The 22,603-nt window shown below is 45.3% G+C and overlaps 1 protein-coding gene across 5 annotated transcripts in view; it reads right to left on the reverse strand.

The window, feature by feature from the left end:
* SLC4A9 (solute carrier family 4 member 9) overlaps positions 1-22,603 on the reverse strand; it is a 1,170,242-nt gene that overhangs the window by 389,721 nt on the left and 757,918 nt on the right. For all 5 annotated transcript variants that reach the window (XM_069652671.1, XM_069652669.1, XM_069652668.1 and 2 more), the window contains one exon: positions 10,384-10,471. In XM_069652671.1, the coding sequence (XP_069508772.1) occupies positions 10,384-10,471 (88 nt within the window). The remainder of the gene's footprint in view (positions 1-10,383; positions 10,472-22,603) is intronic.

The following is a 22,603-nucleotide window of genomic DNA, read 5'->3' on the forward strand; positions in this document are numbered from 1 at the left end:
AGGGTGGTGAGCCAGAAAGCAGAGAGAGAGAGAAGTTGGCTGGAAAGAGTTAGTGAGCGGCAGATTAGAAAAAAGGATGAGGGAAGTGTGCAATAGAATGGGAGAAAGGATGCAAGATGCAGAAGTAGCAAGAAAGAATTAAGGACTGTGGACTATGGGAGGAATTGGGGTGCGAGAGGTGTGAGTTGGGAGTATGGTCTGGAGTGTGGCAGAGACTGAGGGAGTGCGAGTTTTGACTTGGCAATGTGATAGAGCATGTGAGTATGTACATGTGCGAGAGATATGGGAGTGTAAGTTAATAATATTAAATAGGCATGCACATTAAACCAAAAATGTAGAGCAAAACAAATATGTTCTGTCAAGCCAGGGACATCTGGGACTCCAATTAAATTCATCCAAAAGTTACAAATAATGACAACCAGGCTCTCATGTAGCCTCACACACTGCCTATTTCCTGAAATGTGCCAATCTTACACCCAAAGGTCATTATAAAATGCGCTGCATCTCTATGATATGGAAAATATAACGGCCTGTCTACACAATATTACACCGAGCAGAGAGATGGAATGGGCTCTGTTCCTTGAGGCCTACAAATGATCAAGAGGAAGACTGCCCATGCTGATCACAAATGTAATTTCCTGATTGGTCGTCCAGGCTCCCAGTGCTGCCCCGTTTGAACATTGGGGAGGGTGGGGATTATGGAATGGACTTTCATGTGTTTTTTGTTAAAGTTTTTTGATACTGCATTGTTGATATATGGAAATATCCTTTGAAAATGCGCAATAAAAAAAATAAAAAATAATAACTGCTGCAAAAAAACTGCAATAAGTACAATTTTGTGCAGCAAAATGTACTTTTTTGTGCCGCAAAGTTTCCATTTCATACCGCTCATCACACCAGTGGAAATGGCATTCAACAGAAGGAACCAGTGAAGCTGACATGCAGTATGTGGAATCTTGCATGCTGGTACTTGTAGTGAGCACTCACTACACAGACATTGAGAATAAGAAATCGTGCATGCTGGGAGTTATAGTGAGAACCAACTACAGAGATATTCAGAATACACAATTGTGCATGCTCGGAGTTTTAGAGCGACTAAAGGGACAGTGTAAATATGAACTCTTGCATGCTGGCAGTTATAGTGAATACAAACCAAAACAACACCGTCAATACAAAATCGTGCCTGATGGGAGTTGCAGTGAAACCGTATCATAGAAACGGTGAGCATACAAAATGATGCGTGCTGGAAGCCATACTGCATTGAGGGCGACATTTGGATACATTGCTTTTTGAAAGCCATTTCATTGGCAACTCTCACCACTGTTTGGCCCCCAAAACGATCCCCGATACACAGAGGATAAGGCTCTGCGACACATTGTCTATCTTTTTACCATTAGGTGTTTCCTTGTTATTCAGCAGGAGTTGAAGCACCTGCACATGCATGTCCTATCCACAATGCACAGAGCACACCGTTCCCAGGCAAAAAGGTGTTCTAGAGTGAGCCACAACCACAGTATAGGTGGAACACAGGATAGACCCTCACCTGGGAAGTAGGCAGCCTTAGGAGCTGTAGGAGTGACCTCCCCCCAATCATCACACATTATTACATTTCCTCCCTATTACTAATTACAATGATTAGTCAGGAGATGATTGGCCAAGAAAAACTGATGACACAGCATACTTTAATCATACAAATATAAAGACATTGACTGACAGAAATGTGTCTTCCACTGTACTTCAGTCTCTAAACCGGCTGTCTGAAGTAACAGACTTGAGTCCCCTCATACTTAGACAGAGTCTGGAAGGAGGGTTGGACCAATTCCATGCCCGACATCAGGGCTACAGGCCATCCCCCAGGGTGGAGCCCAAGAGCCAATCCCCATATCAACTAACACACCTAAGTTCCTTTCCCCAAAGAGAGACTGGAAGGTGGAGCTGAAGCACTAAAAAGGCCTACAAGCTCAGTCTGGAAGGATGGAAGTTTGTAGAAGGAGCCATAGAGAGGATCTTGAAACAGCTTGGTGAGCACGGAGAGGACAGTGAGGAGTTTTGAGGGATAAAGAAGATTGGAGGGGCATAGGTGATGAGAGACCCGAGGTTGAAGAGTGTGAGGAGGAGACAGGGAATATAAGGATGTGGATGAAGACTCTAAGGCGGAGGATGGGAAATATCAGGAGGAGGTTATTGACCGTGAGGAGGAGGTGGGGAAACAGTGGGAGAACATTGGTATGATAGGGTAGGAGGTTTATTGACAGTACAGAGAAGATTGGTGATTGTACGGAGGAGGTTGCTAATAGTGAGGAGTTGGTTGATGACAGTGATGAGGAGGTTTGGAATGAACAAGAGAAAATGGGGTGATAGTAAAAAGGTTGTTTGTTGAGAAGAATATAAAGGCGCGTATGGTGACAGTTTCGAGGAGAGTGGTGGAGACTGTAAGAATATGTGTGGAGAGTACCAGGAGTTTGAAGGAGGAGATCAGAACGTTAGAGCATACAAGAAGGAGGAGGTGGGAGGATATCAGGAGAATAGGGAATATCAGAATGTACAAAAAAGGTAGCAGGCGCCCCTCTCTAGAAAGAACATGGCATGATAACCTGTGTTTATTCAAACTTTGAGAGTCTGCAGCTTACTGTACCTTTCACAAAGGCTCATATGCATATCAGTCTTTGTCCCGCCCATAAGGGCAGTCCTGCACCGAAATGCCAGACAAACCTCAGTTGAACAAGAGTACCAACAGCAACCACAAACATGTGTTTCAGCCTTGTTGGGCCTCACCTGCGAGGTGGAGCTGTGTCTCTCTGAGCACAGTGAGCAAGGGGTCCACGTCTGGGTTCCCCCGGGTAACCTTAATGTATGACTAATTCTCCTCTCACTACCCACTGCTGACTTTCACACCTAAGTCTCAGTATCATCAACCATGGGTCACTTCATTCATACGCTCTCTCCACACAGACCCACTCGCATGACGACCTGCAACTCTACCTCTCTGCCCTGAACTCTATCAAGCTCTCTCTTGATAGAGCAAAAAGGGAATTCTACGTAACACTCATTGATGCTCACTCCAACCATCCTTGCTGGCTACAGGGAACCTTAAACTAACAACTCACTCCTCTTAAGTCTATGGCTATCAACTCCACTCTCACAGCTAATGACCTAGCTGAATATGTCACTGCAAAAACATCCAAAATTAGAGAATTTCTCCTGACCTTCCTCACACTTCTCCTCTTACATTTTACACTTCACCTACTCTACCATCTTCCTCTGCCTCTAGCTCCCACTTGAGTCACACTAATACTGAAGAGGTCCCATCTCTAGTACTGAAGGCTAAGCCCTCCTGTGCCCCATCAGACTCTCTTGCTCCTCATCTAGTCAAGCCTATTGCCCCTTTAGTGGTCTCTCATATTTCTGAACCGTTCAACCTGACCTTTGACTGCACTTGTTTTTCCTCTATTTTCCAAACAGCGATGGTCATCCCTCTTTTAAAAAAGCAAGGGGCTGACCCAAACCTACTGGCTAACTTTCTCCCTGTGTCTCTCCTTCTGCACTAATCTAAAGTGCTTGAAAGGGTTGCGTTCAACCGTCTTTCCAATTTCTTAGACATCCACAACCTTCGAGACCCCCTACAAGCAGGTTTCCGCTCCTGTTCCTCCATGGAAACTACTCTCATGAATGTGTCCAACCTCATTGCCTCTGCTAAGAGCTCAAACCTATCCTCTATCCAAATTCTCCTTAAACCTGTCTGCTGCCTTTGACACTGCCAATCCATCTGATCTCCTTAATGCTCTCTTTCTTCTTAGGATTTGTGATCAAGACATTGCCTGGATTGAATCCTACCTGGCACCCCCCAATTCTCTGTCTCTTGTGCGAAGACACCTCTCAACTCACTCCTCTAACTGTTGGTGTTCTACAAGGCTCTGTCTTGGGTCCGCTCCTTTTTACACTCTACTCATCTGCTCTTGGGGCACTAATCTCCTCCTTTGGGTTCTTGTTCAACTGTCTCTCTGTCATTAAGGATGGTTTCACACTCTCTGATGTTAAAGGGATGGTCTAGTAAAAATGTTTATTTAAAAAATAGATAGGCAACATAAAAAAAAAAAATACTAGCATTCTCCGTTTTAAAACTTCCTATGTAAAATTTTGAGCTATTCAAGCTCAAAATTCGCAAAAGCAAGCACATGGGCGCATCCATTTTGTGAAATGGAGGCCCTCCTGTGCTGGCTTTTGCTTTTGTGGCACTAATGAAGGAAAAGCCAGCCAGCTGTAGTAAACAAAGGCTACCGCTGGGTGGCTTTCCCTTCATTAGTGCTGTAGGCGGAGGACTGGGACCGGAGACCAGAGCAGGAAAGCTGCAGCTGAATCTCGGTAAGTGCTATTTTTTTTTTTTTTTAAATAAGCACTAGCTGCGGGCTGGAGGAGCCCGGAAAACTTAGAAATAAAACCGCAGCTTTACAAACGTTGTATTTAGGTTTGCGGTCGCTTTTGAAGCGACCGCAAACATAAATACAAAGTTATTGTGTTGGAAAACGCTGCGGTTTTTCTTTCCAAGTTTCTCAGGCTCCTCCGGCTCGGAGGAGCCTGAGAAACTTGGAAAGAAAAACCGCAGCGTTTTCCAACACAACCGAGTGTGTTTCTGCCTGCTGTGGCTATCACTTTGGGTCTCCGGTGCTCCCAGGGGAGCCCGGAGCCCATGTGCTTGCTTTTGCGAATTTTGAGCTTGAATAGCTCAAAATTTTACATAGGAAGTTTTAAAACGGAGAATGCTAGTATTTTTTTTATGTTGCCATTCTATTTTTTAAATAAAGATTTTTACTAGACCATCCCTTTAAACTCTACCAAAACAGAGGAACTCTTCTTCCCTGCCAAATGCTCTCTCTCGTCTGTTGCTCTGCCTATCAAGTTCCCACCTGCAACTCTCCCTTACTCTTTTTCAGCTAGAAACCTTGGCTTCATCTATGACCCTTCTCTACTTTCATTTCCAAAACTGGAAAAGCAGCTTGCTTCAACTTTCTAAATATTAGGAAAATCAGGCACCTCCTTCCATTCAACACCACACCATCAAGCATCTCTTAACCACTATTGCCTTCTCTAAAATGGACTACTGTGCCAGTATCCTTTTTGGTCTCCCCAACTATGCTTTCTGTCCACTTAACAAGATCATTACTTTGCTACCAGGACTCTCTTAGAACTCCCTCAATTCACACCTACTTCCTTGTACCGTCATCAGACTGGATGGCTGACGATGCAAAACAAGGACAGATTTAAATGTCTTATCCTAGTTCACGAATCAATCTATGGTAAGGCACCACTGTATCTATCCTCCTCTATTCAACTCTACAAGCCTTTTTGTAATCTCCGATCTGCTGCCTGACTACCTTTGTGGATCCTCGCGCCCTCCATGTGCTTACTCTCACTTCTGCTCTTTCTCTCTTCTTGCTCCACTTGTATGGAATTCTCTTCCCCCAGACATCCGAGAAACAGTCCACACAGATTTGTTCAAACCAAACTAAAAGCCTACCTCCTCGCCTCTGAGTTATCCTCTTAACCTACCTCTCATTTGCCTCCTAGCTAACATTTTTCCCTCGCCTGTAACTTTCCCTTGTCTCTCACTTTCTCTGCCCCTACTATAGAACTTTACCCATCATGGTCACATTCCAAGCAGAGCTGGCCGTATCACCTACCTGCACTTACAAATGTATGTCCAATGTTGGTTGACCTTAATGTATGTATGTCCACTTAAGTATTGTCCCCGGTGACTGTTCCATTTACACCCCTCCAAAGCCTGGTCAGAATGTGGCCCAACCTAAACCCAGTGTAAGAAGCTCACTGCTTTCCGTCAAATCTGATTTCTTATCTATTGTATGTTTTTTTGTGATCGAAAGAGCATTGTTCATCCCTGTATATAAATAAATAAATCATGTTGTCTGGGATTCATTCTTTAAATAGTCCTGATTTTTGTCAAAGCCGCAGGGGATCCTCATCCCCTAACCAACCATGGAAGCCGAATGGAGTACGACCCTCCCACCTTGGTTGGCACAGGGTCCCTGATCTCGTAATTACAGGTCACCGCGAGACAGCCAATGGGGGGAAGAGGCTTAGAGAGAGGTTGTGGATAGGTATGGGGAGTTTAGGAAAAATGTTGCAGTGTTTCAGTCGATCAGAAATGCTCAGAGATGAGATTCAGCTGCTCCCTTACTTAGCGTCTGAGTGATACCGTATCTGCATACACTCTAACCAATCTCCTACCTTCCTACCATGCACTCTTAATTAGCTGGACTATTCCTATTCCAACTCCTACTTTAACATTAAACAAGCATCACTGTGAACAATGAAATGAAAACATGATGGAGCACATAAAAATGGCATGAATACACTTTGCAACAATGGAACTCAAGAGACAAAATGGTTGGCAACACACAAAGTCCTAGGCAGCTGGGTGCTCACTGCTGCGTTGTCGACTGACAATGTGGAGACCCGCGTGCCCTCTGATTCAGTATTCATGATTGAGCAATCGCTGTCTCCCTCCAAACACGCTGATCCGTACAGTCTGTCCCTTCGTTAGAGCCTGGAGCTCACTGTTTGATTTGATTTGATTTCGATATTTCTAAAGCACAGCATTCACAGAATGGTATCTTGGCGCTGGAGCGTGGAGAGGACATCCCATGTAAAGATCCACTAAAGGAACCAAACTGACTAAAAGAGAAGTGTCTTAATCGCCTTCCTAAAGGCCATGTCGTTTGACAGATTATTTATAGGAGCCGGCGGTTCGTTCCATAGGGCCTCATTACGACCCTGGCGGTACGGGGTAAACGGCGCCATAAAAGGTGCCGGCGCCGTTTACCCCGTACCGCCTCATTACGAGGTCCCCTCGCGGGACCCAGGAAGCAACGCCTGGTCAAACCAGGCGTGCTTACTGGGTCCCGCGAGGGGAAGAGGGAGCAAACAACGGGCCAACTCGTAATGGCCCGTTGTTTGCTCCCTCTCCCATTCCCATTCAGCCCTATGGGGGCTGAAATGGGAATGGGGAAGGACCGGGTCCGGGTCCTTGGAGGGAGGAATTACCGGGCCTTCCGAACTCGAAATGGCCCGGTAATTCCTCATTCTGAGGACCCGGACGTGATTTCGGCAGCAGCTATGCCGCCAATAGCGGCATGGCTACCGCCGAGGTCGTAATGAGGCCCATAGTCTTGCCTCACAGTGCCTTCCTGTGATACGTTGATACTACAATACAGATGTTCACAACCACCCTGCCCTTGCAGCATGCTCACAATATAATTCTCTGCCAGCACCAGATTCAAAATACTGAATCAAAATATTTACACACGCTGCTTTTGCGTGCTCAGAATATCGGAAAACACAAGTTTTACACACACGCTGCTGGTGCGTGCTTGCAAAAGTAGAAAATACCAGGTTCGTGGCAGAGTATTTATCTTCGGCTCGGGGAGCTGTCGAGCGTCCCTGAGCATTGAAGTGCAGGCAACGTCTCTGCTGTCCCTGAGGAACTGCGCTACATGAGCCGGTCTCACCGCCACGCCGCCCGGCTTCTTATTGTAGATATCACAGCTACACCGCCCAGTTCATGCCACGTCCTGCCCGTGCCACAAGGTTCTTCAACGATCAGCAACGTGGCACGGGCAGGTGCAGGTAATCGAGATCCAGAGGCACGCGTGCCCTGAGCATGCCGTCGAGCATCATGGGACTTGAAATCCAACACAGGTTCGCTGGCCTAAATACCCGCAGCACCAGGGATTATCAGAAAAGCAAAAATGACTGTATCCACACCTGACAGCCCCACAAATCCTTACAATATTATAAGAAGTGGTGCTATGGTTTTCTAGTCAACAAGTAAACTCTGCTGCTGAATGATTAGAAGAAGACAGGAAGGAGGGAAAGAGTGTGGTGTTGAGCTAAAGAGCATAAGATAAAATTCTGATATGTGTCAAATATGGGCTTCTTCTAAAATATATAATGAAGGATCCATAACAGAGAACAATCTTTTGAATAAATATTGTGTGTTCAGAAAAATGTGTTGTCATCTCTTTATTCCAGATGTCACAGTAGTTGTTAAGACGCATTAGCAAAGCAATCCGTTTTGGTTTTGCTTAATCCTTGAGTGCCGCCCCTATCTCAGCTAGGGGCCCTGACAGTCAGGAATTTTAAGATTCCCAATGATAACTGCATATTTACTCCCATTAGCAAAAAAGGCCATTTAGTCAGACATGGTAGACTTCCTCAAAGCTGTCAAACGAGTGCGAGACCTCCTTCGGACATGAAGACCTTCTTTCGGAGTCCAAGGCTGAGCGACCAGCGAGGAAACCCACAAAGCCAACGCATCAACACCAACATATAGGATGATGTGCCCGCTCACTCCCTTGCCCCAGCAACCTCCAGGCGCTGCCATCCTCTCCAATGCCAGCGTCTTTGAGACTAGATTATATGTGGCATACCATATCCATATACCAATAAAAATATCCTTGACTCTGTTTGCTGATAAACCCCACCTCACGCCCCATGACCTAAAAGGAATAGTGGCACTTATCAGACACAAATTATGTAACCTCACCTGATAGTGATAAAGTGCCATCTACGAGCCGAAGTCTTCAGTGTAGCTGGCGGGTTACCGATGAGCAAACACTATGCGTCCTCACTATGTGTAGCTGGTTTGCCTCCTAGGATGCCAAACTGTTGCTGAATCTAAAGTGACACCTAAGCCAAAACTATGCAGCCTCAGCAGCAACAGATAATAGTGGGATAATGCAGGACTTATGAGCTAAATCTGTGCAATCCTACCAGCTGTTGCTAAAGAACCCCCTAAGCGCCCAGACTAATGGTGTCAGGAAAGCATAACTCATGAGCCAAAACGGTGTCCATTAATGACACCGACACACATGTTCTGCCTCTGCAATAGTGTCACTCTCTTCTCCAGGCACTCCAAGCACTCCGTAACACTAGTTCTGCATTACTACTTAACGCTAACACCAGTTTTAGGGCACAATACTACTAGGGACCCCGCTTGACACTTCTAGGGCCCGCGTCAGAACCTCTCAAGTCCATCATGCAGCCACTCACAAACTAACATCTAGTGCCATGCCACGTCCGCTCTAGATATTCACATCGTAATAAAACTGTGCTCTAAACCGAGCTGTGCTTACCAATAACTGATCACATTTCAGAAACAGCAGCCATGCTTCCACAACCATATCCCCTCCCACTCACCCCAATTGCTTCTCCTCTTTGTTTTGAGTCCTTCCATTCTCTAGTTTCTCTTTCCTTTCACCTCCTCCCAAACCCCCCTTCCTTTCCACAGACTAATGTCTGGCGACACCCTGCCAGGGTCACAATCTTTCGGACAAGGCCAGGCGCCGTGAGACCACTACAGTGGTGATGCACGCAGTATACATATTGCATAACTAAACATAGCAAGAAGTAAAATTGATAAAGTCCTGGATTATGGCAAGAACAATTGAAACACTACAATGTATTAATATATAAGTGAATAACGGTCTAATTTTCATAGTTATAGGTCCAGTGTCGCTGCTAAACATAACAATAAATCATACAAGGAGAACATGGTTAAGAGCAACACTGATGAAAATAAATATGCACACAGAAATTATTTATTAATATATCATATAAGTACTAGTGTAAACGCTTGTCTAGACGGGCTAAAGTGCATAAAGAAAGAAATGTTCAGAGTGTTAATATGTTATGTGGTATATTTGAATGTAATGTATGTTAATAGAAAAAAATGTTAACACAGTAGGAACACTATATATCCTAAGGCAACAGCTCCCTCTAGCGGTGACTACAGGCAAAGCCGGCAGTCTCTACTGCGCATGATTGCATCGGACAGACATACATCTAGCCTTTTATTATTGTTAGATTGTATTTTTAATCAAGCAAATCTGCATCATTCTGCTCCATATATTCCATATGTTCTCACCGCACAAATCTGCAAATATTGGCGGGTCATTGGCAATTATTGCCCAGTAACATATTTCAGGTGCCTCAAGTCAAACTCGATGTGGGCCTTTGTGGACCCATGCGCGTGGCTATCACGGCCATGATGCTCTACTCAATGCACCTGGAACAATCGATGATTCGTGCCTTCCAGTAATATACATTACACTTCCACAACTTGCAAAAAATGTTTAATTTAAAAGTAAGAGCTCATTCTTTTTCCCAATTCTCAATAACGCACGTTTGGTGCATTGGCACAAGCCATCATTGGAAGCTGGCATACTTGGCTACAATTTAATGCATTTTAGATTCATGCCTTCTCTTCTTAAGTTATTGAATAGGTCAGTGACAACCGTAAGGAGAATGTGCAACATCTCACACAACACATGTAACAGGCGTGAACACTCGAAACATTTGCCTGATTACCTCATCGGAGAGTAATGTCGCGATTGCTCTTCCAATCTCATGATACGCTCTTTGTTTTGACTTTGGCCCCAACAAGATGAACAGAAATCTGAAAAACAAAGAATGTGCTTCATTGTAGTGATGCTATTTCAGTAAAGTTAAAGTTTGTTTGCTAAGAACATATACATGACCTCCCCTTCACAGGCCATCCTCGAGGGCCATGCCTCTAGTCCCCACGTGACGGCTGCAAATCGGAAAAGTGCATGGCCTATCATTACACATGTTACTCAAGAACAACAAGGGCTTGATGAGAGGTCCTATGAAAGGAACTATGATTGGGTGACAGGAAAGGAACGCCAATGGCTAGGAGGCAAGTGCTTCGGCTTCAGGTCACTCGGGATCAATGTTGATTGTGGTACTGCTGTTGAAAAGCCTTCAAATACTATTTACATCACTTTTTCACATGTATTTTGGTTTTCGGGAAAAATGTCGTACAACCTGTTTATGCCAGTTTTTTGGCGGTGTGGTTGTATGACTGAGCTGGTGTTCATGTAATCAATGGGCCTCATTACACGGACGGTGGTAAGGGTTTACCGGTACCGGTATTTTACCGGTACCGGTAAACCCTTACCGCCTAGTACGAGGTCCCTTTGCGGGTTGGAGAATTTAACGCCTGCTTTTTGCAGGCGTTTAAAACCAACCCGCAAAGGGACCAGGGAGCTAATTACGGTACCGCAATTTGCGGTGCCGTAATTACCACCTTCCCCATTCCCATTATGCCCTATGGGGCAAAAATGAGAATGGGGAAGGGCAATGGGGGAAGGGGGAATTACCGCCCCACCAACCTTGGAATAGGGCAATAGGCTAATTCCCCTTTCCACCAAGGCGGTGCCGGTATTTTACCGGCATGGACCAAGGTGCTAATAGCTCCTTGGTCCACCGCCGTCCGTGTAATGAGGCCCAATGTCTTTGCAGTGCAGCTACATGATTACCTGAGAAGGATATTTTGCTGAAATAATCTAGAAATGCACTGTTAAAAAAGAAATTAACAAAATCCATCCAGACCAGGGAAGCATGGTACAAAACGATGGTGCAATGGCACTGCACCCCCGAGAGGCTGCACGCAATGTACCCAGGGGTATCCCAGGAATGCTGGAGGGGCTGCTCAGGGAGGAGTGACTGGAGGCACATATGGTGGGCCTGTCCGAGACTTCAAGGATTTTGGAAAGACATTGAATCCCAGATCCAGAAAATGGTCCAGGGCCCCCCCAGCCTATTCCCTAAACAAATGGAAGTGCGGCCTCTTTGACCCAGAATTCACGATCCCGTCAGAACCCCAGCGCACGATATACATGATTCTATGGATAGCAGCATGGACGGTCTTAGCGAGGAAAAGGAAACAGAAGGAGCCAACCACGAATGTTGACTGGCTTCGCAAAATATGGGTTCTATTCGCGATGGAATGGATCACATATGGAACACAAGGGGAAAGTGACAAGTTCCGCCAGGAGTGGGGAATGATAGTAGACTATCTATGGGGGGATACATGATGCAATGGTGCCCCCAAAACTTGAGAATACTGGACATACTATAACGAAGATGAACTGTTTGAAGGCCACGGGAGAACGCAACACGAAGGCTCCACAATGCAGGTCTGGGGAGGGAGGGAGGGAGGGGGAAAGGGAGGGGAGTTGGGGTATAGGGTGGCAGAAGGGGATTTTGTTTTTTTGTAAACTTTGAAAATGCCAATAAAAATAATAAAATAAAAAAGAAATCATACTTAAATCAAAAACATGGCATTGCAAATAACGTGCCACCGCTCGGCCGGACAGGATGCCCGGCGTTCCCTGAGAAGGGACTGCAGTAAGATGCGCAATTTGCTCTCTGTGGCGGGTCATTTGATAACAGGTTTTTGCCTTTCTTTGCCGTTCCCCAGTCCTATTTCAACTCAAACGATCGGAGTGTGTGCTTCACGTTCCTATTTGGTGGGACTACCTACGAGGTGCAGACGCGGTTGTTTATGAATCATCACTGCAAGGCTTTTGGAGTTGTATCACGCTATTTCTAGCCTCGGTCTTGTCATGCCCTAATGCTGCATAGAACAATTAGACCCCATTCGTGGACCATATATACGGTAATTGAGTCATTTATCTTAGCACTCATTGGTAATATATTTTATCCCAGTTTCCTTTTGAAACTCGACCATTAATATGTTTGTACACACAGTGTAAGGGATTCATTCCATTCTCCCTTTCTCTGCTCTCTCTTTACGTAGATCGATAACCTGAACATTTCAGACATTTTTTTCCTTCCTGGGTACATGCAACAATACAAGCGCATGACCAGCACACAGTAAAAAGCGCGTGCAACACACGTTTGTCAGTAAGTTCTTTCTATAGGCTACTGCTACAACTGTCTTAATGTATACATTTCGGATCTCGGGTGTAAACCAACCCGTAGGGTGTAAAGAACCGCCCGACATATCTTTTGGGCTTTTCTCCTAACTTTCTACGCCAACTTTGCGTTGTTTTTTAGCACTCTGTGTCATGTAGACTAAGTAATAGTCTCTTTTTCACAACAAAGAGTCTAATAAAATATGAATTTATATTCATTATGTATAACCCAACACTCTTTTACACTTAGGACAAGGTGATCCTTGCCATAGAACCTATGATCCATCCAGCCAATGTGCCTCTGAACGTAGCAAACTAATTCATTCTTGAGACGGGTGATTTTCTCACAGATTCTGTCACACCTGACCTAGAGAAAAAAGTAAGAGATTGGTTTTGTATTGAATGTCACACAATGTTGTCTTGTCATTTGGTTTTTAAGTAACTGTTTTTTTAAATTGTGAATATCTGTACATAACCTTAAGTAGAGACACTCAGTACATTATATTTTTTGGCTCTTTTCCCTCCGCATTGTAAGTCTTGGAGGATACAATCAAAAGTCAGTTGTTGATCATTAATCTGTACAGCTTCTGTTTTTGCATAGCTAATGAATTGTATATACATTTCTCTAGATTGATGATGTTCCATCTATGTCATACACAACGTTCACTATGAAGAAATCATTTGTCCTGAAGATGGCCACTATACCTGCTTCCGAATGAACACTTGAGAAAATGTCTAATTCTCCCCTTCGCCGAAACATGTCGACACCCTATGTCTCCAATAATGTCTACACCTAGCCATTATAGTAAAATACCCTCATGTGAAAGTAGGGTTTATCGAATTACCCATTTTACCCTCTCTTCCTTCCTCTTGTTATGTCTCATTAGTTAGACATATGTTGTATGCCTCATTTTTTAATGCATTGATGTACGAATTTCTTCCTGCTTTTTAATATTTATATCATTAAAATTATATTTTTCGTGTATTTCGTCCGTTGAATATGTTTTCCAATGTTAGCGGAATTGCTGTTATTTGAAATGTGTTGTGGTTATGTTTAGTTTTGTGTGACTACAACCGGTCAATCTCTACTACTCCTAGTGTTATAGTAGTGAGGGGTAATCAATTCTCTGTGCTTTCGGCACCCTCTTTTTTCACGTGTTTTGTCCCTTTTGAGAATTGTTTCCCCGTAAACAAAAAATTGGGATTTTGCCCTCTCTTTTTCTTACCATCTCAAACTGCACCAGATTCCTAAACACGGAATAAGGGTACTAGCGACCAGGCCCATAGACATGTGGCTGCATGCAAATGGATTTCTGACCACACAAAGATAAGCACTGTATTGGACTTTTGGGGGATTTCTCCCATAAACTCCCACTTCACATATGCAAAATGGGTGTGTCTAGAGGAGTGGCCATGTCTGGGCCAGGCAAATGTGGGACAACCTTGAATTCCGACGGGAGTACCTTGAGTCACAAAACAATGTCGGAGCACCTGCTCCTACAGCCAATGTGCTCCTATTTCAACCTGACGAAAGCCAGTTTTGAGGTGTGATCAAATACAAAAAACAAACGTCACTTACGTTTGGTGGGTAACTTGCCCTGCAGGGTAACATCAATTTCAGGTAAAAATGCTAAAATACACGTGTTTTACTTTTGGAATGTCCCTGTTCAGATGAACTAGTAGGGACTCACGCTGCTCATTTGCTCTTCTGTGTGTAAATTAGGCGCCTTTGTGCATTGCATGTGCAGGCGCAAATTGTTCCTGGCTCAGTCACTTGGGATTCTGTGTGGGTCCCCATGCATGTGCAATCTGTACATGGTATTCGGTGCACAGTGTGCTTACCGCACTTTGCACGCACTCATGGATTCCTATGCCAATTGCAGTCCATGGGCTTCATTTTGAATGGCATACAAGGCGGCATTTTGTGCAGCAAAGGAAAACCTGAACCACAGCACACGCCCTGAATTAAAGTGCGTTTATTGTCTCATTTTCTTTGTACTTTTATGTAGAAAATATAAAGGCTGGCATAATGTCATAATGGTTTCAATTTGTACAGGGGTGGACTGAGAACCCAAAGAGGCCCTGGAAATAATTATGCAAGTGGCCCCATATTAGGCATTTTCAGCAAGCCCAACCCTTTCCCTTTGAGGAAATTTGGAATTAAAATAGGTTACCACAAAAAAGAGACCCGGGTGCACAGGCCTACCGGGAAATCTCCAGAGTCCACTATAGGCCAGTCCCCCCCCCTACCCAGGGTGCAGAGGCCTACCGGGAAATCTCCAGAGTCCACTATAGGCCAGCACCCCCCACCCCCTACCCAGGGTGCAGAGGCCTACCGGGAAATCTCCAGCGTTCCCTATAGGCCAGCACCCCCCCCCCTCCCACCCAGGGTGCAGAGGCCTACCGGGAAATCTCCAGAGTCCCCTATAGGCCAGTCCCCCCCTACCCAGGGTGCAGAGGCCTACCGGGAAATCTCCAGAGTCCCCTATAGGCCAGTCCCCCCCTACCCAGGGTGCAGAGGCCTACCGGGAAATCTCCAGCGTTCCCTATAGGCCAGCACCCCCCCCCCTCCCACCCAGGGTGCAGAGGCCTACCGGGAAATCTCCAGAGTCCCCTATAGGCCAGTCCCCCCCTACCCAGGGTGCAGAGGCCTACCGGGAAATCTCCAGAGTCCCCTATAGGCCAGTCCCCCTACCCAGGGTGCAGAGGCCTACCGGGAAATCTCCAGAGTCCACTATAGGCCAGCACCCCTCCACCCCCCACCCAGGGTGCAGAGGCCTACCGGGAAATCTCCAGCGTTCCCTATAGGCCAGTCCCTGAAGCAAAATGTTGTTCATTTTATTAAGATCATTTAAAAAACATTGCAATATATAAAAGGTGTCATGTAAATAATATCCAATAATTGCTGCTTCAGCATGTTTTGCTAGGTCTGTCATCGCGTATTTACCATATCAGGAGCGGGAGTCCCAAGTGCAGGAATGTATTCCATTTCCTTCTTCTTCATGCCGAACTCATGTTAATAATCTGCTGTTGTGGGGCAAAGGTTGCAGTTTTATTGATGCCCAGCAGAGGTCCTCATAAAACATCACATGAACTCTCCTTTTATTTTCCAGATTAAACTGTGATATGTGAAGCGCCATTTGAACGGCAAAAACCGAGTTATACTTAAAGAAACGTGTGCCTCTGCCCAATAGAATGAATAAACGATGTAGTTCCACAATTACGGCAAAGAACAAACCCGCAGACTTCCTATGTTGGCCAGCAAGAGACTCAGGTAAACAATGGTTGGTCCGACGGAGATTAAACCTATTGCCATTGGAAACTATAGCGAGTTCCGGTTTCACGCCACATGCATAGGGCCCGTTCTGCACAGGACGCCACGATGCTGTGGAGACAGAGATGCGTTTTATTTTGCCCACTTTATGGCAAGGCAATCTGATATCCCGCCCCCCTAAACTGGCCCTTTAGGCATTTGTCAATTTAAAATTACTTTAATGTATTTCTTGATAATCGAACCCCCATGTTGCCTCCGCTGTGAGATGTATGAGAGTTCAAAATAATGCCAAGGAATGCTCGGCGTGGGATTGGCTCATTGACTAGGTTAACTCATTTCTTCCATCATGTTGCATTGATGTCAGTGCTAGGGATATAAATATAATTCTGGTTTACACACTGTATGGCATGACCACTATTTAGGCATAGTTGTTTTTGCTCTGTTGTCTATTTACGCCATGATTACTTATCAGTAGCATAGCTCTCAACTCACCCGCTTTTGGCGGGTGTCACCCGCCCTGTAAAGGGCTGACTCACCCGCCAAGCCTCCTGCACGCCCATTCATTCTAATGGGCGTCTCACCCGCCAAAAACAAAATCGGGTGATTTCACCCGCCTTTGCAACACAAATGGTTGAGAGCTATGCAGTAGGGTGACCAGATTTTGAAAATAAAAAAACGGGGACAGGCCGCTGACATAGCAGTAGGACTACAGCTTCATCAGTGAAACTGTAGTCCTACTTCTATGTGGATGGCCTGTCCCATGTCATGTTGCAGCTGCCGGGATTCCGAGGCTATTTTAAGTTTAAAAACCCATCCCGGTTTTTGGCGAACCGATGGAAAAATCATGATATCTGGCGGAAAACCGGGATGGTATCCACCCGATCCCCCAATCCCGGGAAGTGGTTTTTAAACTTCAAAAAGTCTCGGGACGGAGGTGCAAATACCCAGACAGTCCCGGCAAAGCTGGGACGTCTGGTCACCCTACTTATCAGACTATAGTATAAAAGGCCAGATGTATGTTTGGCCGATGCCGTCATGCGCAGTAGAGGCTGCCGGAATGCACTGAATGCTCCGCTAGATAGAGCTGTTGCCTTAGGATGTACAGTGGTCCACTTCGCATATCGTTGTCGTTGCTAGAGGGAGCTCTAGGCCTAGGATATATCGTGGTCCTACTGTGATAATGGAAACTTGCCCTCTGGCCCATGCACAAGGGCCTGTACACTAGTACTGGGTATACTAAGTGAGTGCAAGTGGAGAATTCAGACAGCTGACTATTTTATCAATTACGTTTTTGATCACAGATTAAGTGAATTAGTGTGTGTTTAAACAAGAAGTCAGTTAATTAAATTACATGTTTGCATAGTATCTTACATTTTACAGCTCGTAGCGCACTGTAACAATTATTTTACCTATACATTTTTGTATGTAATTTGATGGACTATTTTTACTTTCTTAATAACGTTTTAAAGAGAAAGTTACTCATTTACTTTTCATCTGATTGGGCATGAATGCACCTGGCACGTTGACTGTGTGGTGTCTGCCTGATGCATGTTCCGCAGCCTGAGCAAGGGGTGGGGTTCGGGGGGGGGCGAAATGGTGAGAGCAGTGTTCCTCATATGGCTATGCCTAACTATGAATGACTGTGCTTGATGCAGTGCTTTAAATGGGCCAGTCTTGCTAGACCCTCAATATCTACATTTATTATGTTTGAGAGTATGTACCTGCACTTTTCAAAGAATTAAATAGAGTACCAGTACTCAACTATGCGCCTAGCAACCACGAGCTTGGCAGCAGTGTGCGGTACAGGCACATTCGTGTGTATGGCCTCATTACTGACCAAATCTCGCCATATTTATAACCTTATAGGGCATAAGCACCTCTGTGCATTTTTAACATGGCGTCAACAGAGCACTTCCCTCCCGTGCTGAAAACATGCACTGGGGGAAAGGGTTCCAGCCGAGTCAGAGCCACCCCTGGACCCTGGAGTATAGCTGTACCTGCCCACCCTCAAGCCCTCTTTAAACAAACAGTACTCTTGGCGCAACTTCAATAACCCCTTCACATAACAACTGGTTTTCTTAACGTGTGCCCTCATTAGAGCACGCCTCCCGCGCCAACCCACAGGGTACAAGGAAATTTGGCCAACCCACATCCAACATGAGAACAACACACCTCTAACACCTGCGTACTTACACAGCCTTGAACAACGAAGCATAGTCGCATGGCCGCGCAAGACTACCTTCTCGGCCAACAAAACCTAGGGAGAGAGCCCTGCCAATCTCAGGGTACCCCCGTCACAATACTGTTCTTTCACTGAAGTGTTCCCATCCCCCACAGCTATTCATCCACCTTATGACCCTTTTGACCAACCTCCACCCCACCCCAATCTGTTCTAAGTTTCCCTCTGACCTGCCCGGCATTTTGACAGACCCTCTGCAGTGCACCCTCTCATTCGCTTTTCCACCCCTTCCCTCACCTAATTCTATATTGCCTCCTCTTGTGGTTGCCCAATCCAACCACCATTCATAGAGGGGCACTCTGTCACCACTCCTCCAGCCAACTTTACTTTATTCTCACCTCCAACCACCTCTTTGACAATGTGTCTATTAAAACAATTGCATGTTTAGGCACTGCATGACTCTGGCTCGGTCCCACTATATACTTATCTACTCTTTCCCAAGGCATGCAGAGAATGGGAGCAATAGACATGGGACTTTCTCTTGACTTGAGATTCTTCTCACTCAATTCACACGATATACAGTTCCTCACTACTCTCTCGATCCCCAAATCACAACCAGGCCACCAATACTCTGCACAAACATTCTGTTTCGTCTTAGTAATGCCTTGATGACCCTAATGTGCCACTTGTACAATCCTCTTCCTTCCTCCATAGGGATGTATGATTCTATCACCTCTCATGACATAGTCTCCCCTTACTTGTAATTCATCCTTAATGGTCATCACATTCCACTCATCCTTAGAGACCATTGTTAGTTCAATACTTAAAACAAACTCACTCTCTTCACATCCTTCTTCATTTTCTCCACTATTTTCTTCACTCATGACCAGACACGATAAGCAGTGGGCAGGTATATTTTTTTCTGTAGGAACATATTCCACACAAAATGTATATTCCTAAAGAGATATAACCCATCTCCTTTTCCTTGAGAAAACTTTTTCAAGACCTTCACTCTGTAGTGTCAACAAATTTCAATCCCCACTGAAAATGTTCTACATTTCTCTGTCAACCACTTAATTGCTTGGAGTTCTTCCTCAATGGTCGAATCATTTGTGTCCGCACCCGTATGAAGACGCGGAGCAAATGCTATGATGTATTTTCTGCCTCCTTCCATTTGCACAAATACAGCTCCTAACCCCGTGTTACTAGCATCTGTTGACAGAATTGTGTTTCTTCCTACTTTGACATTTTTTAACAACAGTGTTTGGTCCAGAGCAGCTTTGATTATGTCAAACTCTTTGGTGCATTGCTTATTCTGTCCATATTTGTAGCGATCCGTCGGCAGAGATCGCATGTTCACCATTTTGTCTGCAAAGTTTGATATGAATTTCGAATAGGATTCAGTCATTGCTCGAAAGTAACACATTTATTCTTTATACTCTGGTTCCAGAGTTTGTTTAATGTTATTCACCAATCCTTGCTTCACATTAAGGCCAGCAGCTTCTATTTATGGCTGTCAGAATGTACCAAAGTATTAACTGAAAAGGATACAATACTCAAAAGGATACAGGAGGTAGGGTCTTCCGGATCCCTGTTCACACGATTTGATAGTTGTGAAGTCAATTGAAGACCTTCCAAATGATACAACCCTCTGGCTGATAAAACAGGCAGAGCGATGGATCACTGGAAAGGGCGTGGGTAAGGTATAGAAAGCCAGCCTAGGACAAATTAAAGTATCATGAATAACTGCTCCAACCTGAGTATGATGAATTAGATAATGACAGGAATGTTCACACTGACCTTTAGTTTAGGGTAGAATAATCCAGAAGTCTCTTGATGGATTTGAATGAAGAACAAACGACAAGGAAGGGAAAATTAGTAAGGGAGACTTATCCCGAACGGAACGAGGCTCACGCTAGATACGGGTTGAATTCACCACAGGATAGCGTCCAAAAGTTCAGTTCAATGTCACCTTCCGATAATCCTTGAAAAGCTTCCTTCCCACTATAGGGATCAATCCTTCTGTTAATTCCACAGATGCAGGAGTTAGAAATAGCGCTCTTTTTAAGGAAAAACAAAGTACACGCGGTTATAAACAGCCGCGAAGAAAATAACGTTTGAAGACAACGTGCGCGTGTGGATTTTACACGCGGACAGGATTCGCGCAGACTGGGCCAGCCACGTGTGAAGACAACGTGCGCGTGTGGATTTTACACGCGGGCAGGATTTACGCAGTCTTGGCCAGCCGCACTTGAAGACAGAGAGCGCGTGTGGATATTACACGCAGGCAGGATTCACGCAGTCTGGGCCAGCCGCGAGTGAAGACAACGTGCGCGTGTGGACTTTACACGCGGGCAGGATTTACGCAGCCATGGCCAGCCGCACTTGAAGACAGAGAGCGCGTGTGGATTTTACACGCGGGCAGGATTTACGCAGCCTTGGCCAGGCACGCTTGAAGACAGAGAGCGCGTGTGGGATTACACGCGGGCGGTGTTCCCGCAGTCCGGAACAGCCGCATTTAGAGACAACGTGCGCGTGTGGAATTACACGCGGGCAGGATATACGCAGTCCGGGCCAGCCGCGTATGAAGACAGAGTGTACGTTTGGATGTACACGCGGGCAGGATTCCCGCAGTCCGAAACAGCCACGCTTGAAGACAGAGAACGCGTGTGAATTATCACGCGAAGGAATAGCTCCAGGAATCAGCGTGTGGCGGAACACACGCTATTGAAGGCCCAAAAGTAGCTGTAGAAATATGCCAGGATGCAGATCAGAGGTTCAGCTACACAACGCCAATAGATTCGATCAGAAGCAGCGAGTGAAGTTTCTACGCTGCTTAAATACGTAATACCGTAGTTCACGTGACGAAGCAACAGTCACGTGAAGTTAGCGACGTGAAAAGTGCAAACGTCGTTTTCCCGGTAACGTATCGAATAACCTCCATTTGGAATAGAACGGTCTAGCTGTTCTACGAGCGTAGCGTCCAGCATGCATGACAATGGCCCAAATGGTTCATTTCCTTTTGATTGAAATTACATCTTTCCTCACATAAGGTGAGACCCCTCTCTATTAATGCTTTGATCACCCAGCTCAACCTCTCATCATGTGTCTTCTGATCTTAATCAAACACTAACACATGTCCTGAAAGCATATAACTCCTGGTTCATCTCTGAATATTTCATACATGATTCTTTGAAATACAGAAGTAGCCGATACTAATCCAAATAGCACATATACGAATTGAAAGAGACCTTCGGGTGTGATGAAGGCAGTCAATTCGTTAGAACACGGGTAGAGGCTTATCTGGTTATATGCTGAGGTGAGATCTAATGACTAAAAAAACACATGCATCCCCTAACGTTTACAGGGTTTCTCTTATGTTAGGCAGAGGATTCCAATCAGGTATCACACATTTGTAAAGGGATCTGAGGTCCATGCACAGTCTCAGACTTCCATTTGGCTTGGCTAATATGACCAACGGTGAGACCCAATCTGACGTTTCTAGGCTTTCAATGATTCCATCTTGTTCAGGTTTGAGCAGCTCTTCCTTTATCTTTTCTCTAATGGCCATCAGGACATGTGTGTATGACTGGCTTAGAACCTTGTATTACTCTGATTTGATGAACAAATCCCTTTATACTACCTGCTTTCTTATTGAACAATTATTGCATCTTATCGTCATTGCAGTACATAATGGCCTAACATGCATTGGGGTTGAGCGTGACCTCCGGTTCCTTGTGTTGGAGCCAGCTCAGCAATGGCATGGACCCTCTCTCTGTAATGTACAGTTTTCTTGTGGCCATTGTGACCAATCTTCGGATGTCGTCCCTTCTCCCCTGGGGGAGCCCCTCCTCATGAGGCGAGGCCACTCCCCGATAGTCCCCTTGGGGTGGTACTCAGTAGGTGGATCTCATGGGGAGGGAGGACCCCTATGGGAGAAACAACGATCCAGGGAGAACATTATACCCCCATATCCCACCTAACCCTAGCCAGCCTTCCTCTCTAACCACCTTCAATACCATCTGTAGTGTTCCTTTTTGATTTCTTAAAACTAGGAAGGTAGAGAGTGCTGGGACAAGGAAGAATCCAACTGACTCTGTAGGAGCCCTCCAGATCAGTACTGAGGCGAGGAAGAATCCAACGGACTCACTAGATATGATATAATATGACATTTATAACACGCCTATATACAAATGTTTCAAGGCGCGACGAGGCAAGGGAAGGGAAACAGTGGGAGGACAGAGACAGTGATCCTACTAGGCCCGGTGACATTGAGATCGTGCAAGTGCAGGGGAGGGGGAAGGGGAAAAGTGCACGGGGAAAGGGGAAGGGACAATGCAGTACATAGGATAACAGTAAGATAAATAAGGACAATTAATGAAAGTGCAGCCAGCT

The sequence above is a fragment of the Ambystoma mexicanum genome, chromosome 3p, assembly GCF_040938575.1.
Source record: "Ambystoma mexicanum isolate Mex_15411 chromosome 3p, UKY_AmexF1_1, whole genome shotgun sequence".
NCBI classification, from domain to species: domain Eukaryota; kingdom Metazoa; phylum Chordata; class Amphibia; order Caudata; family Ambystomatidae; genus Ambystoma; species Ambystoma mexicanum.